The sequence below is a fragment of the Mytilus edulis genome, chromosome 1 (assembly GCF_963676685.1).
Source record: "Mytilus edulis chromosome 1, xbMytEdul2.2, whole genome shotgun sequence".
Classification (NCBI taxonomy): domain Eukaryota; kingdom Metazoa; phylum Mollusca; class Bivalvia; order Mytilida; family Mytilidae; genus Mytilus; species Mytilus edulis.
Window position 1 is genome coordinate 66,182,728 of NC_092344.1, and position 18,231 is coordinate 66,200,958.

At 33.9% G+C, this 18,231-nt stretch overlaps 2 protein-coding genes across 2 annotated transcripts in view; one reads left to right on the forward strand and one right to left on the reverse strand.

Annotated features, from left to right (window-relative positions):
* The window catches only part of LOC139487318 (uncharacterized), a 34,285-nt gene extending 23,096 nt beyond the window's left edge, over window positions 1-11,189 (forward strand). Inside the window, exons 17-19 of the mRNA XM_071272156.1 lie at window positions 4,879-7,555; window positions 8,845-9,312; window positions 9,840-11,189. Of these exons, the coding sequence (XP_071128257.1) occupies window positions 4,879-7,555; window positions 8,845-9,312; window positions 9,840-11,158 (4,464 nt within the window). The 3' untranslated portion in view covers window positions 11,159-11,189. The remainder of the gene's footprint in view (window positions 1-4,878; window positions 7,556-8,844; window positions 9,313-9,839) is intronic.
* A 5,303-nt stretch (window positions 11,190-16,492) lies between these two features.
* Window positions 16,493-17,767, reverse strand: LOC139528239 (uncharacterized). The gene has a single exon (XM_071324161.1). It carries the CDS (start codon window positions 17,765-17,767, stop codon window positions 16,493-16,495), a length of 1,275 nt encoding a protein of 424 aa, XP_071180262.1.
* Between the last annotated feature and the right edge of the window lie 464 nt (window positions 17,768-18,231).

An 18,231-nucleotide genomic window follows, 5' to 3' on the forward strand; every position in this document is an offset into this window, starting at 1 on the left:
TGAGCTTGTGACTCTTGTCGCAGAAAGCTTGACATAGGGATAGTGATGCGGTGGTGTTAGCTCACTTATTAAAAGCTTTGTATTTTAGAAGGTGGAAGACCTGGATGCTTCAGACTTTGTATATGGATGCCTCATGTTACGAAGTTTCCGTCAAGTCACATGTCCAATGTCCTTGACCTCATTTTCATGGTTCAGTGACCACTTGAAAAAAAAAGATAAGATTTTTTGTAATGTTAAATTCTCTCTTATTATAAGTAATAGGATAACTATATTTGGTATGTGCGTACCTTGCAAGGTCCTCATGCCCGTGAGACAGATTTCACTTGACCTCGACCTCATTTCATGGATCAGTGAACAAGGTTAAGTTTTGGTGGTCAAGTCCATATCTGAGATACTATAAGCAATAGGTCTAGTATATTCAGTGTATGGAAGCACTGTAATATGTACATGTCCAACTGACAGGTGTCATCTGACTTTGAGCTCATTTTCATGGTTCAGTGGTTATAGTTGAGTTTTTTCGTTTTAGCCTGTTTTTCTTATACCACCGTGTAGAACGCCACGTGCGGGGTGTCGGCTATGTTTGACATGGGGTGGCAATTTTGAAGCGACGAAAAAGTAACAAGGTAAGTTCAAGCATCAAAATTTCCTATTTTTAGATCTCTCAGTACCATATAATGTATTGCACGGAAGGAACCGCAACATAATCTATTTCCTGAAAGCAGAAGCAGTCGTCTTCAGTGCTCAGTTTTCTCAAACACCTCGCCCTAGTTTTCCGTGTTGCAGATTTGGAGCCTTTATATGCAAATTTCGGTATAAAAAACCACTTTACACTGCTACCTCCGTATCATTTATATAGAATTGTATTCCTCTCATTGACTTATACCAAATACCAGTTTCTTAGTTAAAATCAATTGGTTTTAAAACTGTTATTCATCAAAATATAAAGTGTCGCTCGGGGTGTCAGATTTTGCGTCGCAAGGGGTAGAGGCTTGTCATAAAAAAGAATATATTTTCTTATAAATCGATCTCTATCTGATACTTTTTAATTCAAGCACACCTACACTGTTATGATGACAAATTACAAACTTAAGGTATGTCATTTGGTCCATATTTTAGTCTTTTAAGTAATGTACATTTTTATTGATAAACGTATTGTTATGCGTTTACTTTTCTACATTGGCTAGAGGTATAGGGGGAGGGTTGAGATCTCACAAACATGTTTAACCCCGCCGCATTTTTGCGCCTGTCCCAAGTCAGGAGCCTCTGGCCTTTTGTTAGTCTTGTATTATTTTAATTTCAGTTTATTGTGTACAATTTGGAAATTAGTATGGCGTTCATTATCACTGCACTAGTATATATTTGTTTAGGGGCCAGCTAAAGGACGCCTTCGGGTGCGGGAATTTCTCGCTACATTGAAGACCTGTTGGTGACCTTCTGCTGTTGTTTTTTACTATGGTCGGGTTGTTGTCTCTTTGGCACATTCCCCATTTCCATTCTCAATTTTATAGCAAATAAAGCCTCAAAGTAGAAAAATAATTGGATATGAAAAGAAGTGTAATGTTGTTTGTTTTATATTATACCTTTGAAATACAAAAATATTGACAAATGGACGCAAGAATATGAAAATTACATGTATGAATGAAGAAGGGTCACGCGATTAATTATCAAATCATTAATGATTTAAATTGAGTTGAATAGGAATACACTTAATTAAATGCTATGAACATATAAATCTTTAATCTTTCCATGATATTGTTTTCAATTTCGTAAATGCAAATGTATATTCGAGATCGTAAATGATTTTATATAATTTTTATTTAGTAACTGTATCAATTTATTTTCACAAACTGATCGACGCCCAAATAGATTAATTGTTGTTTAGACATTATGTAAATGCATAAACGTATTTTGTGATTTTCCACCATGTTTTGGTTTATTGAGCCATAGCCTTGACTTTTTTTTTACCATGATATATATAGTGACTGAAAAGGAAAAGAAATCGTTTACCAGCTTGAAAACTAACTATTTTGAGCCAGTTTTTACTATGAATGAAATCAAAAGCACATGTTTTATAAGACCAAAAACAGGCAAAATGAAAAAAACCTTATTTTGTCATGGTAAACAAGATGTGTTTGCAATCAAATGTATCATATGAAGACTAATTTACATGCAAATATGTATTTTTTTATGACAAGCCTCTACCCCTTGCGACGCAAAATCTGACACCCCGAGCGACACTTTATATTTTGATGAATAACAGTTTTAAAACCAATTGATTTTAACTAAGAAACTGGTATTTGGTATAGGTCAATGAGAGGAATACAATTCTATATAAACGATACGGAGGGTAGCTGTGTAAAGTAGTTTTTTATACCGAAATTTGGATATAAAGGCTCCAAATCTGCAACACGGAAAACTAGGGCGAGGTGTTTGAGAAAACTGAGCACTGAAGACGACTGCTTCTGCTTTCAGGAAATAGATTATGTTGCGGTTCCTTCCGTGCAATACATTATATGGTACTGAGAGATCTAAAAATAGGAAATTTTGATGCTTGAACTTACCTTGTTACTTTTTCGTCGCTTCAAAATTGCCACCCCATGTCAAACATAGCCGACACCCCGCATGTGGCGTTCTACACGGTGTATACTGTATGCAATAGGTCAACTATATTTGGTGTATGTAATGATTGTAAGGTGTACATGTCTAACTGTCAGGTGTCATCTGACCTTGATCCATTTTCATGGTTCAGTGGTCAAAGTTCAGTTTTTGAGTTTTGGTCTTTTTTCTAATACTATATGCAATAGGTCAACAATATTTGGTGTATGGAAATATTTTATAATCTATATGTCTGTCGTGCAGGTTTTATTTGACCTTGACCTCATTTTCACAGTTCATTGCTCAGTGTTAAGGTTTTTGTGTTTTGGTCTGTTTTTCTTAAACTATAAGTCAACTATATTTGTTGTATGGAAGAATTGTTAGCTGTACATGCTTGCCTGGCATGGTTCATATGACCTTGACCCCATTTTCTTGGTTCAAATGGCAATGTTTAGTTTTCTTGGTTTATGTTTAGTTTATGTGACAGTTGTAATAAAGCTTTATGTTTAGGACTATCAATATAATATCAATGATTAGTAAAGAAGGCGAGACATTTCAGTGTGTGCACTCGTGTTTGTTTTTTAAATAAAACAAGATTCGTATATATTACAGCTTAGACATTTATTAATGTGATATTAGTTCCAGATTATAGAACAGTTTATTTTCAAGCATATTTGCTCTTTTTTCATTGCAAGATACAGCATTATGGAGTTGGTGTGTGCATGAACCAATCCCATGCATGCAAATTTTCAAAAAGGCAGTCCTTCTCTTATGAATTGCACGATGATATTATATGTTATATTGATAGCCAGTGCAGGATTTACAATGTATAGAGTATACTACATTGAACGCCAAGCGTCATAAATCCTCAGTAATTGGTACATCAACATGCAAATGTTAGATTTGTGTTTTTTGTTGTATAAGGATTAGGTTATGGTAACGGTCAAGGGCAGTATACTAAACACCGAATATCATGATACATACCTTCAGCATTGTGAAGTCGCCAAAAGTGACATAAAGTCACGATTTTATGCACATTTTAAGTTATTTCAATATTATTATCATAAATATAACAAAACTATTTAAAAATTCTATCTGGGTGTACACTTAAACAAGCATACAATTAAACAATACACAATAATTAAAAAAATAAAAGCTATATAAATTGCTTGCGACCGGCGAAGCTCTTTCCTGGATTTACCGTCTGGTTACCATGATCTTTTAGAGCAGAATCTTTGAAAGCCTTTAAATAACGAATACAGGAAGAAGAAAAAACATAAGCCAATTTGATTATATACTGAAATTAAGATTGACCAAAACAAGGATTTGTATAGTTTATTTGTATTGGATCAAAATAACATAACTTCCGTAACTATCTGTACCATTTCCATAATCATTTTGGGATGTATTTCTAAAACAATTATCTATAGACCGAAGTTTATCTATTCTAAGGTTTCCACCTAATACTCGACATTTTTTTTCAAACCTTAGAGGCATTTAAAACAAACTATGCCATACATACTCAGTATTGATATTATTACGAAAATATCTTGTATGAGCTGAATGCACCAATGTTTTACATGCATAAAACTCAAAAGTTGGAAAAATAAATGCAACATTAGTATACCTCTGTTCAAAAGTCATAAGTTGATAGAGAGATAACAAATCCGGGTTACAAACTAAAACCGAGGGAAACACATCAACTACTATGGATTCACTTATTTTCGTGGGTACCTATTTTCGTGGATTAGGGAAAACTTACATATTCGTGGATATTTAATTCAGTGGTTTTGCCAAAATTTGCATACAAGCCTACAGAAAATTTGTCATTCGTTGAATATTTAATTTCGTGGTTCACATTTACCAACGAAATCCACGAAAATTGGTATCCAACGAATAATAATGAATCCACAGTATAAGAGGAAAACAACGAAACAACAGAAACACTGGAGTGCAACAAAAAACAAACGACAATGCAACATACATAGAAACGAACTATTAGATAACAACTGTCACATTCCTAACTTGGTACAGGACATTTTATGAAAAACATATGAGTTGAACCTGATTTTGTGGTTAGCCAAACCTCGCGCTTTATGGCAACTTTAAATCTACCGCTAAAATGGCAATATTACATGGGGGCAATACAGTACAAATAATTAATAAATGCAAGAATACTGAGGACATAGAAATGCATAATAAATTATATTTAAAGTTGACAATTTTAATAAGCAGTAATAAGGTAAACAGTTCAATATTTTAAATATTTACTGTCAATTTCAGTATACGTGCACGAATTGTGGGAACAGAAGAAAGTTACTTTCATGGTTTTCGGAAGACAGTGAAAAAGATAAGAAAAAAGAGAAAGCAGCACCTGTTGGGATAGATAAGAAACTGGACACTGATGGCGACGGTATTCCTGACTATCTGGACGACGATGACGATAACGACGGCATTCCAGACGATAAAGATGATGATGATAACAACAACGGCATTCCTGATCGACTTGAAAAGGATACTGACGGCGATGGAATTCCCGATTATCTTGATGATGATATTGACGGGGACGGTATTCCAGATAGTCAAGAGGAAGATGCCGACGGTGATGGCATTCCCGATTATAAACAAAAAGACACCGATGGTGACGGAATTCCCGATTATCTTGACGATGATGATGATAATGATGGTATTCCAGATGCTCAAGATAAGGATGCCGATGGAAATGGTATTCCAGATCATCTTGAAGTAGATACCGACGGGGATGGCATCCCAGATTATTTGGATGATGATGATGACGGCGATGGTATTCCCGATAAGCTTGATAAAGATGCCAATGGAAATGGAATTCCAGACCACCTTGAAGTTGATACTGACGGAGATGGCATTCCTGACTACTTAGATGATGACGATGACAATGACGGTATACCCGACGACAAAGATGATGATGCAAATGGCAATGGTATACCAGATCGTTTGGAAGTTGATACTGATGGCGATGGTATTCCGGATTATCTGGACGATGACGATGACAATGATGGTATTCCTGATGATAAAGATGACGATGATAACGGGAATGGTATACCCGATTATCTTGAAGTTGATACTGACGGCGACGGAATTCCCGACTACCTTGACGAAGATGATGACAATGATGGCATTCCAGACGTCAATGATGATGACTCGAATGGCGATGGTATTCCCGATAGTAAACAACACTGCACAAAATATGGATGTGGTACTCTTCCAGATAAGGATGGTGATGGCATTCCAGACTATCTAGACAACGATGCAGATGGTGACGGAATCCCTGATGACAAAGAAAAGGATACAGATGGTGATGGCATACCAGACTATCTTGATGATGATGATGATAATGATGGAATTCCAGATGATAAAGATGACGACGCGAATGGAAATGGAATACCGGATCATTTAGAAGTTGATACTGATGGAGATGGAATTCCCGATTATCTAGACGACGATGATGATAATGATGGAATTCCCGATCACTTAGATGATGATGCCGATGGCGACGGTATACCAGATGAAAAGGAGAAAGATACAGATGGTGATGGAATTCCAGATTATTTGGATGATGATGACGACAATGATGGCATTCCTGATGTAGATGATGATGATGCCGATGGGAACGGTATTCCTGATAATTTGGAGATAGATACAGATGGCGACGGAATTCCAGATTATCTTGACAAAGATGACGATAATGACGGTATTCCAGATGACCAGGATGATGATGCCGACGGCGATGGAATTCCCGATGACAAAGAAAAAGACACAGACGGAGATGGTATTCCTGATTATTTGGATGATGACGATGATAATGATGGAATACCAGATCATTTAGATAATGACGACGACGGCGATGGAATTCCAGATGACAAGGAAAAGGATACTGATGGAGACGGGATTCCAGATTATTTGGATGATGACGATGACAATGATGGCATTCCAGACGATCAAGACAACGATGATGACGGTGACGGAATACCAGACGATAAAGAAAAGGACACAGATGGGGATGGTATACCTGATTATTTAGATGACGACGATGATGGCGATGGAATTCCTGACGATCAAGACGATGACGATGATGGTGACGGCATACCAGATGATAAAGAAAAAGATACCGATGGTGATGGTATTCCTGATTATCTTGATAGCGATGATGATAATGATGGCATTTCGGATGATAAGGAGAAAGATAGTGACGGAGATGGAATTCCAGATCATCTTGACGATGATGATGATAATGATGGAATTCCAGATCATCTTGACGATGATGATGACAATGATGGTATTCCTGACATCAAGGAGAAAAGTACCGGTATTGATAAGACCAAAGACACTGATGGTGATGGAATTCCTGATTACTTAGACGACGATGACGATAACGATGGTATTCCTGACAATTTAGATGATGACGATGATGGAGATGGAATTCCAGACAACCAGGAGGATTCTGATGGGGATGGAATTCCAGATAGCTTAGATGACGACGATGATAATGATGGAATTCCTGACGACAAAGAAAGAGATACAGACGGTGACGGTATACCAGATTATCTTGATGACGATGATGATGGCGATGGAATTCCAGACGATCAAGATAACGACGATGATGGTGATGGAATTCCTGATGATCGCGAAAAAGATACTGATGGAGATGGAATTCCCGATTATCTAGATGACGACGACGATGGCGATGGAATTCCGGATGACCAGGATAATGATGATGATGGAGATGGCATACCTGATGACAAAGAAAAGGATGCTGATGGTGACGGGATTCCTGACTATTTAGACGATGACGATGACAATGATGGGATACCAGATCATTTAGATAACGATGACGACGGTGATGGAATTCCAGATGACAAAGAAAAGGATACTGATGGTGACGGGATTCCAGATTATTTGGATGATGATGATGATAATGATGGTAAGTATTTTGGTTTACAAATCAAACGGGCGTTTCGGAAAATATCTATGATAAATGCATGTCAACTTTTTGGTTTTTTTTTTCATAACGTTGCTCAAGATATCATGTTTTTTGTGGTAATATTCTCGATTGATTTTTCCTGAAACTAGCAATGAGTTGTTGCAACTACCCTTAATATTCGCATACTCGAGATCAATTTGCATTTAATTTTCTCTGGAGTAAAACAAAATAATAATTTACGCGGACTGACTTCCAAAAAGTCAGATTAATAATTTTTTAACAGTGATATCCTTTATGTAAGCTTTTTTTTGGAGACCATAAATGACAAAATATGTTCTAGTAAATACGGATTGCATTAGAATTTTGAAAACTATGCTTAATGAAACTAATAAGCCTAACGCTACAATATCGCTAAACATGCTTATGGTGGCATAAAATGGTTTATGAAAAGCCTCATTTTATACGACTCTTAGTAATTTTCTCTATCTTTATCTAAACAAGGTAATTGTTGTAATACACCAGTATGACGTTGGTTATAAGTTGAAAAATAATGATAGAGATTTTTGTAATCCATATTTATTACAATCCTTTCCAAAAAAAATCATTAATTTAGATCTAATTAGCTTAGGATTATCCCATCCATACTTATCTTGATTATCCAGAAATAACGAACACAATCTAGAATTGGATTCAATTGTATAATGCTTAATTATTACATCTCTATCCTATCATAGTTCTAAAAAGAACAAATGCGGCATTAGCTCTTCTATTATTTTTTTTTAAATATTGGATATTCAAATATTTTGGCCACGCGCATCATTGGTGAGATATTTGTGGTTGAAATGCGCATCTGGTATAAAATAATTGGTACCTGTAAATGTTATTTTTGATTATTCAATGATTATTACATCTATAATATTCATCACAATCCTATCTAGAAAAATAATTTCTGCCAATGAGTATTCTACTACTAGTCTAGTAGCATCGATTTGTTGCAAAAAAAAAGAAGTAGATATACAATTGTTTTTGTTATCGTATGTGTATCCTCGTTATCATACCTTTGGTTTAATAAACAAAGATTCTTAGTTGTGTGATCAAGTTTAGTCAGAAATAAGTTGTAAAAGCCATGACATAAAAGTACCAGTAAATATCTTTTTCTTACTATTTAGAAAAAGAGAGAGCAGCATTACTAGCAAGTAGGACGAATCGGTAGTATTGATTGTAGTTTTGGTGTTCTGAATTTGATTTCTGGCACGGGCTATAATTTTTAATAATTATTTTGATAATAGGTATACCAGATCATCTAGACAACGATGACGATGGTGACGGAATTCCAGATGACAAGGAAAAGGATACTGATGGAGACGGGATTCCAGATTATTTGGATGATGACGATGACAATGATGGCATTCCAGACGATCAAGACAACGATGATGACGGCGACGGAATACCTGACGATAAGGAAAAGGACACAGATGGGGATGGGATTCCCGATTATTTAGATGACGATGACGACAACGATGGTATTCCTGACGACAAGGACAATGATGATGATGGCGATGGTATTCCCGATGATAAAGAAAAAGACACAGACGGTGATGGTATTCCCGATTACTTGGATAACGATGATGATGGTGATGGCATTCCTGACGCTCAAGACAATGATGATGACGGCGATGGAATACCAGATGACAAGGAAAAGGATACCGATGGTGATGGAATTCCTGATTATTTAGATGACGACGATGACAATGATGGTATGTGATAATGCCAATTTGTATTGCAATATAAAGCTATAAACTTTTTTCTAATATTCCAACCACAGTCAACACTAGTTTTATTTTACACACTCCAATCTATTAAAAAAATCCTAATGGAGAAACATATTTGGTATTGTCAGTAAATTTTATAAATACCACTGGACTACTCCAAGCAAGCAAATGGATTTCTTCCGCATTGAAGATTTATGTGAAGGTTTGACATTGTCACATACTAGTACGTATATGTCTGTCATAAGTGAGTACCCAATGATATCTGTCTATTGACTATGTCATATCAATATAAATTTTTTTTTCATTTTCTCACCTAAAATTATTTAAATGTTTCGCATTATGAATGGATTCATGATAATCAAAATTCTGAATGTAAGGACTTTAATAAAGTATGCGACGTAACTGCTTTTGTACACATATTTCAATCAAAAATTATAACTCAGCATATGGTACAACTACATGTATTAGGATTTACGATAATCTTTAAAAGTGTATTTTGTAAATAATTGTAGGTATACCTGATCATTTAGATAATGATGATGACGGTGATGGTATTCCCGATGACAAGGAAAAAGATACAGATGGCGATGGTATTCCCGATTATCTAGATGACGACGATGATAATGATGGTATTCCAGACGACCAGGATGACGATGATGACGGTGATGGTATTCCGGACGCCAAAGAAAAAGATTCAGATGGTGATGGGATTCCAGATTATTTAGACAAAGACGACGATGGCGATGGTATACCTGACGATAAAGAAACGGATACAGATGGTGACGGAATTCCTGATTATCTGGACGACGATGATGATGGCGATGGAATTCCAGACTCTGAGGATGAAGATTCAGATGGAGATGGAGTTCCTGATTTTAAACAAGTTGATACAGACGGTGATGGAATCCCCGATTATTTAGATGATGATGATGACAATGACGGCATTCCTGATCATCTTGATAAAGACGACGACGGAGATGGAATTCCGGATCATTTAGAAAAAGACTCTGACGGAAATGGAGTTTTAGATCACCTCGATGATGACGATAACGATAATGGAATCCCTGATTACCAGGAAGTTGACAGCGACGGCGATGGAATTCCAGATTATCTTGATGATGACGATGATAATGATGGAATTCCAGATGAAGAAGATTCGGATGCAAATGGCAATGGAATTCCAGATTTTATGGAAGTTGATACTGATGGTGATGGGATTCCCGATTATCTGGATGACGATGATGATAATGACGGAATTCCTGACTATTTAGATGACGATGATGACGGTGATGGTATTCCAGACAAAAAAGAGGATAGTGACGGCGATGGTATTCCCGATTATCTGGACGATGATGCTGATGGCGACGGAATACCAGATAAACTACCTGATACCGACGGTGATGGAATTCCAGATCATAGAGATAAAGATCGTGATGGAGACGGTATTGATGATGTTAAACAGAAAAAGAAACCCGTATTGAAAAAATCAAATCCATCGGGAGGTAAATTAAAAGATGATGACGATGACGACGACGACGATGATGATAATACTACTGAAGAAAAAAGTTTATTTTCTAGAATTTTGACTTCCATTAAAAATTTAATTATATCAAATGACGATGACGAAGATGACGATGATCAAGTTAAGAAAAATCCAAACCCTTCAAGGAAGAAAAAGAATGAAAAAAATGAAGACGATCATGATGAAGAAATAGATTTATTTGACATTGTTAAATCTGTGATTGGTAGTAACGAATCTGACGATAAAACAGAAGATGAAAATAAAAGTAATAAAAAACGAGAAGAAATAAAGAAGAGAAAATCTGGATAAAAACACTAAATTTTTAGGTACTTTTAGGGGCTAATTAGTTTAAAATTAAAAAACAAATATAATGAAATACAGAAATAATGAAGAGTAAACAATGGAGATTATTTTTTAATTGGGAGGGGATGGACAAAGCGATACTTGTTGTTGTGAGATGTATGCACCAGAGTAATTTGAAAATGTGCCAGTGTGTAACTTTTAGGAGTAATTGTAACATGCGAAATGTATAAATGATTTAAGTGATACATGTTCTTAGTTTACTGATCTTATTTTATAATTGTTTTATGGGATTTGTTTTTTTGAGATTGATATATAAGAAGCAGTATTCCTGAATCTTTGAATTTGGACTTAGAAATGGAACTTCCGTTGTGCCTGGATATATTTTTTATGACTTACCTGGTATTAGTGGTTTGTAGCAACAAATGAATATAATTTGAAATAGGTTAACCTTTCTCATATGTAAAAACTTTCACACCATCAGTTTATTTGTTTGAATGTGGTTTATTTTCTTTTAAATCGATTAATTTTATTTCGATATTTGTTCATTGTCAATTCCAGATATATCTTAGATTCATTATTTTGTTTTAAATATCTCAAAGTTTAAAACAATCCAAATAGAAATGATAAAGTTTTACTCGCGAGAAAATGGTTAACACAAGTTTGGTCCATAAATAGAACAATGAAATACGTCACCTTCGCAAACAATTATACCAAACAAAAATGTAGATGCCAGTGAAATTTAAATACTCGAAAAGATTAATTATGCTTGATGAATTCTTAATTTATATAAAATGATTCCCAACATAATGATTTCAAATTTAGAATTATTTACAAAATCCAATTGTTCCATATCTAAGTTCATAAGTAAAATTGTATTAACACGTTTATCTAATGCAGTATATGTCTTTTGAGTGCAATGTGAATGGTCGATTCCAACAGCGAAAATCACTGAATGTATATTTATTTATTTAATTATTTGTTTATTAATTAACTTATTTATTTGTGTCAATTTCATTGATTAATTCATTCCAATATAGATGTACGTATGTTAACAAGTATGTAACTTTCTTTTGCATTCTGTTAAAAAAATGTATTTCTGTTTCCCGCCTCCATACCTATGCTAAATTGTCACATTCTATAGACATTTTAGATTAAGAAAATACAACAGTTCAGATGATAAAGCTGGCAACAAAATATTTTTCTGTTTAATAGTCTATGTAAAATTAATCAAAATTGTCGTTGCAGGAAACAAGGATAAGATATTTGCATTTTTTATTTAATTAAAAGTGAATTTTAGAAGAATACTTTAGGTTTTTTGTTTTTATCCAATAACAATGTTTAAACTAGTGGGTAATAATATGGGAAGTTGTTTCCCTTTTCACAACTTGATTCAAATATCATTTACAAAATTATTTAACTGTGTAGACATTGAGTGTAGAAAATACTTTAAATTTTCACATGATGTGCAGATCCGCCTTTTAAATAATGCTATAACTAAAATAAGCCAATTACAAACCAGTTATTATTCATTGTTCGTTGTTATATATATATCTTATTTTCAGTCATCTCCGGTTGTCTTTCATTGACCATTTGTTATTTTGCTAGTATCGCTTTTTTTAAAATGTGTTTGACATACGCTCTTTAGTTTCATTATTTAAGGCGATTATAATTTAGGTTGTTGATGAATTACATTAAAAGTACATGAAATAATATGGAATATTGAAGAAAAAAACGATAGACATACATCTATGTCATGCAAATATTCTAAAGTATGTGTTACCCGTAAAAAAATAAATCAGCAGCTCAAAAGGCTATTTTTTTAATGCTAGTTACTTATTGATATATTAATCATAATAGGTTCTTGCATTCACTAGATTAACTCTGATTATTTTCAAAACGTTATTTGTCTTTCCATTTTCATCTTGAACACCACGGAATGAATGTACATGTAAAAATTACATTTTAATAATTTATGTTTTCCATCAAAACCAATTGTCATCGTTAATAACGATTCATCGTCATTCCTATGTTATAATAATGGAGTATCTTTTGGTTAAGGGGGATAACTCTTTAAAATCAGTAATGCGTTTGTTTACGTCGCTTTTTTTAAATTCTTTCTAAGTATTCACGTTGAACAGAATTCAATTAATTTGTATAATTTTGAATCTTAGAATGTAAAATATGAAAATGATTGAACCAAATGTAAAAGTCAGTTTTAAGAATTATTTCTGTTAGTTCAGGTCTACTTCGTTAAGTTTCTTTAAGAAATTCTCATTAATGGGATGTGTGCAATACTAGTCACTTTGAAGTCGGAACTGTCTTTAAATATATTTTTTTACTCACATTTTTTTTTATATTCACACATACTAACACGAAAATTTTGAAATCATGTAATTTTCGAATATTAAAAGGAAAGACAATGTGGTAAAATTAACCTATTTGACATTTTACCAGTAAGTATAACATATCATGTAACAGATTTTATTGCTATTCCAAATGTCCGGTTGACACATTGCGAAATTTATTAATTAAAATCTTTGCGTTGAGGAACAGCCGAAACAAATAAGTTGGAATACACATATCAAAGACGATATTTTCTTTCTGTTCTGTATAAAAATATGTATGTACTATATATACATTTGCTTATTTTTGGTAGTGGGGTGTTGGAATATCCCCGTTTTCAATGTTCGAGATGCTGAATGTTTCTCAAAAAACATATTAATACTTAGTGTTTGCCATCTAGAAGAGCTTATTTGATCAAATGTTGAAATATGATACCATGCTGTCATGACTTCTTCTTGGTAAAAAAATGGGTTTACTGTAATTGTGTTTCTGTGGTTGTACGTAAAGATTTTTTGAATGATCTTGCTCTACAAAAAAAAGAACAAGGGGAAATTGGGCCTACCTTTTTATATGTTTTCTTTTTGTTATTCTTTTCATTATTTAAATAGTGTAGGTAGTAACATCCGTGTTCTATTTATGTTATATTTTAATGAACACTATACACATTGGAAACAATTGAAGCTGTTAACTGTTTATACTTCGAGTCCTACATAACGAGTGATGGTACTTCGTAAATACCGACATCAGATACAAAAATTCTAAAATACCGACTTGAGATACAAAACTTTAGTTTACTTTTAAATTTATGTTAAAAAACGGATAAGACGTTTGAAGAAATAAAAGTTCCTAGATGATAATGATGCTATTGATATATTCTCCTTTATTTAATACGAAAAGCGACCTGCAGATACACAGATTCATGCATTCACAATATTGTTCTTTTCTTCTTTTCCATGTTAAATTTTACGACAACTCATATGTCAATATATGGTATCTTAAGTCGCTATTTGGGAAGTCTGTACAATTATTTTTTGGGGGATTAAGAAAAATCTACAATAAATAATTTCGAATATTTTCCGTTATATTATATATGAGACAGTTCCATGGTATTTTGTTTGTTTATGTTAATGTGCTTAATAATATCACCGAAAATAAAATATAAAAATATGTTATCATGTGTTTTACTTATTTATTGTATGTCTGATGCCGAAGTTCATTAGAAGAACATTGTATGTACAAATGAAATAAACAACAATTAAAAGAGAAGTCTATTTCCTACTTTAAAGTTTTAACCTATCAGAATCGTAATGGTCTTAATGAAGATATCTTGTAAACTATTTTTATAGTATCTAAGATACAAACACGTTTAAGTGTAACAGATTTAAGACAAGTTCTGCGGTTAGTGTACACAAGATAAAAAACGAATATGCATTCATGATTTCAGGCTACCTTAACATAAGATGATATTGGCTGAACGTTGAATGTCTATTTTGTATTTTTATTACCGATGTATTTTTTTGTATCATCTCTGATTATTCCAATTCACTCGTGGCTCTGAGACCTCTAAATGATCAGCAAGTAAAATATAGATATGCAAGTTCGTAGCTAGGGAAACAGAAACTGACCACCAGAAACCATGCAAAAGGGGTTTTCCAGAGCTTGCAGCTGTTACTCAGATTTTGTGAAACGACACTAGTGTCTGAGCTGAAAGTTGTTGAACCAGGGTTATGTCAAATAACGGCTAGTCCTTTTCCCAAAAAAGTTATTCCGAAGATACCAAGAGCTGTTGATATTTATATATCAAATTCACAAATAACACACGATGGCTGAAGTATAGATTCTAGGTACTAACGTTGTTTATCATCATAATTACGACTTTTATTTGTCTTTGTAAATTATTGTTTTACTGTTTAGTCTATTTTGGTAATATTCATTTGGCGTGGCTTGGTACTTATACCTCCCGTCATTGTGATATTGTGCTTAGTTAAATTTGTGTATTCTTGTCTTTCGTTTTTCATAAATGGGCTTTGTCTGTATGCCTTTTTGTTGATCTTTGTTAGCATATTTGTTTGTTTAACAGGTATTTAAATTATAACACGATGTTGACCTGTTGTTCAAAAAATGTTAAAAAAAAATCTTTGTCCTTTTTTTTTTAAATCATCGGAAGATACCAAGACCTAGCTGATATATAATCCATATCAACTACACAGATTATGAAATTACACTTGATGGTCTTGAAGTATAATTTATAGGTACTGATGTTGTTTATCATCTTAATTATGTATTATATTGTTCTTTTATTTGTCGGAATTTTGTTTAGTTCATTTTTTGGCAATATCTTTACGATGTGTACATCCCGTCGTTGTTTTATTGTGCTAAGGTATTTTTTTGTATTCTTGTCTTCCTTTTTTTCTTATGTGTTTTGCCTATATGGCTTTATGTTCTTTTCTTTGTTGACATTTTGTCTTCTTTTTTTTATAGTGATTGAGATTATAACACAGTTTTGATTGCTGTCGTACAAGTGAGATAGCTAGCTTTAAAACCAGTTGTAAAACAAGGTTTAATCACAGATATAATAAATAGCCATAGCTTTGGCTATTATATCAATGGTTTAATCCCCAGTTTTCTACAAAAGGAAATACCTGTACCAAGTCAGGAATATGTCAGTTGTTTTCCTTTCGTTTGATGGGTTTGCGCATTTGATTATACCACTTGTTAGGGGACTTTCCGTTGTGAATTTTCCCTTGGAGTTCGGAATTTTTGCTACTATACTTTCTGCTGTCGAGAGGACATATGAAAGTGTTTTTTCAAAATTGTAATAAAATAAACAGTCCCAGTAGTCCTTAATAAAATTACATAGAGGGGACACATTTATTGGCAGATAACTAGAAATCTACCCATTCGAGTAACATTTGTGTGTATCATTGATTTTCGATTGATAAGCCCTTTACCCTCAGTAATGAAGACAATCAATTTTTTAAAATACTAATTTGTATATTAGCTACCTTCACATTCTACTTCAAACAAATTATGTGGATTAGGGGTCAAACTTCCTATATATAGTTTCCTTGACCTTGAAAAGGTTAGATAGTAGGGTAATTTTATCCCGAGCGACATAGTATCAAACTGGAACAAACATTGCCCATCAGAGTTTAGAAGGTGAAGTAAATGGTTAGATATATCAGTTACAATGAAATTGTCTGATGTTGTAGATACTATTCCGCCGAAATTTAACTTAATGTAACTTGTCTTGATATCGGAATTGCCATCATAGACATTGACGATATCACCATTTGATGCTAGTATTACCACTTGTCCTTTTCCGTACTCAGAAAACCAGTCTACAATCCCGATATTTCCCTTACTATTGCTTGAAATGTACTTTGGGTAGGTAAATAAGCGCTTATTATTTTTATCGAATTCGTAAGTCGCCAAGATTTGTCCTTCCTGATCCATCTTTACGAGCCGCGTCTCGCTTTCAAATGAAAATCTCAGCCCCTCGATTCTGACTCCAATGATTAATTCATTCTTTTCATTCAAATGCACTGCAGTAATGATTGTGTTATCCACTTTAAAGATCGATTCGGAAAGCTGTCCAGTATTAGCATTGATACTTTTTATGATCGAATCTCCAGTTGCTACTAGAAGATCACCTTCTCGTGTGAATGCCATACTGAAAACGTAAAGTTCGTTACTAAGCAAAACTTTAACGCTATCTGTTTCTGTAGATATCTTTTGCAGTTTGCCATCTTTAGAGTCGTTAATCCATAATGTACTATCAGTACCGATAGAAATAGAGTGAATCACTCGTAACTCAGTTGTAAATCTTTTTAAAACCTTAAGTTTAAACTCTAACCCAAACTGAAGCATTCCTACATTGGATTTAGCTATTTTTCCAGAAATAAACTTTGCTATGGGATATCTACCCTCATAATATTGTTTTGGTAAATCAGCATGGAACTCTATCTCGTTTTCTTCTAGTTGAACTAAATCGTTGAAGGATAACTTAAGTAATTTTTTCCTGTCCTTCAATTTTTCTCTCAAGACTCTCTTCTTCTCCTTAAGCTGACGTCCTTCTTCATCAAATGAAGAATTGATTAAGTCTACCTCTCGGTCTAATTGTTCGACAAGTTCCGTAGTATGTTTATTAATGACTGTAATTGATATGTCTTTCTGAGTTAGTATTGTCTCAATTACTTCCCTTTGTTGTGAGATCCTACGAAACTTCATTTCTTCTATTTTATTCTGGGTCGTCTGCAATTCGTCAATCATACTTTTTATTAGGGGCCAGCTGAAGGACACCTACGGGTGCGGGAATTCTCGCTACATTGAAGACCCATTGGTTGCCTTCGGCTGTTGTTTGCTCTATGGTCGGGTGGTTGTCGCTTTGACATATTCACCATTTCCTTTCTCAATTTTATTTTTATAGTGGTTTTGCTCTCCTCCAAATGTGTCCTCCTTTTCGTACATGTTTTATTTAGATCTTGCACTTTGTGCCCATTGTGACGCTCTGAAATACATTTAAGACATACGAGGTGCTTGCATTTTTGACAAAACAAACAATAGTACTCTTCAAAATGAATCGAACATGTAACATTAATTCTATCCAATCTTTCTTGCGCTTTTGTATTTACTGCGGCTTGTGCCATATCCGTGCATGCATGATGTCTTAAATCCTTTTATTTAATTGCGTATGAATATCTCAACAGTCTATGCACATAGAATAATCATTGTCA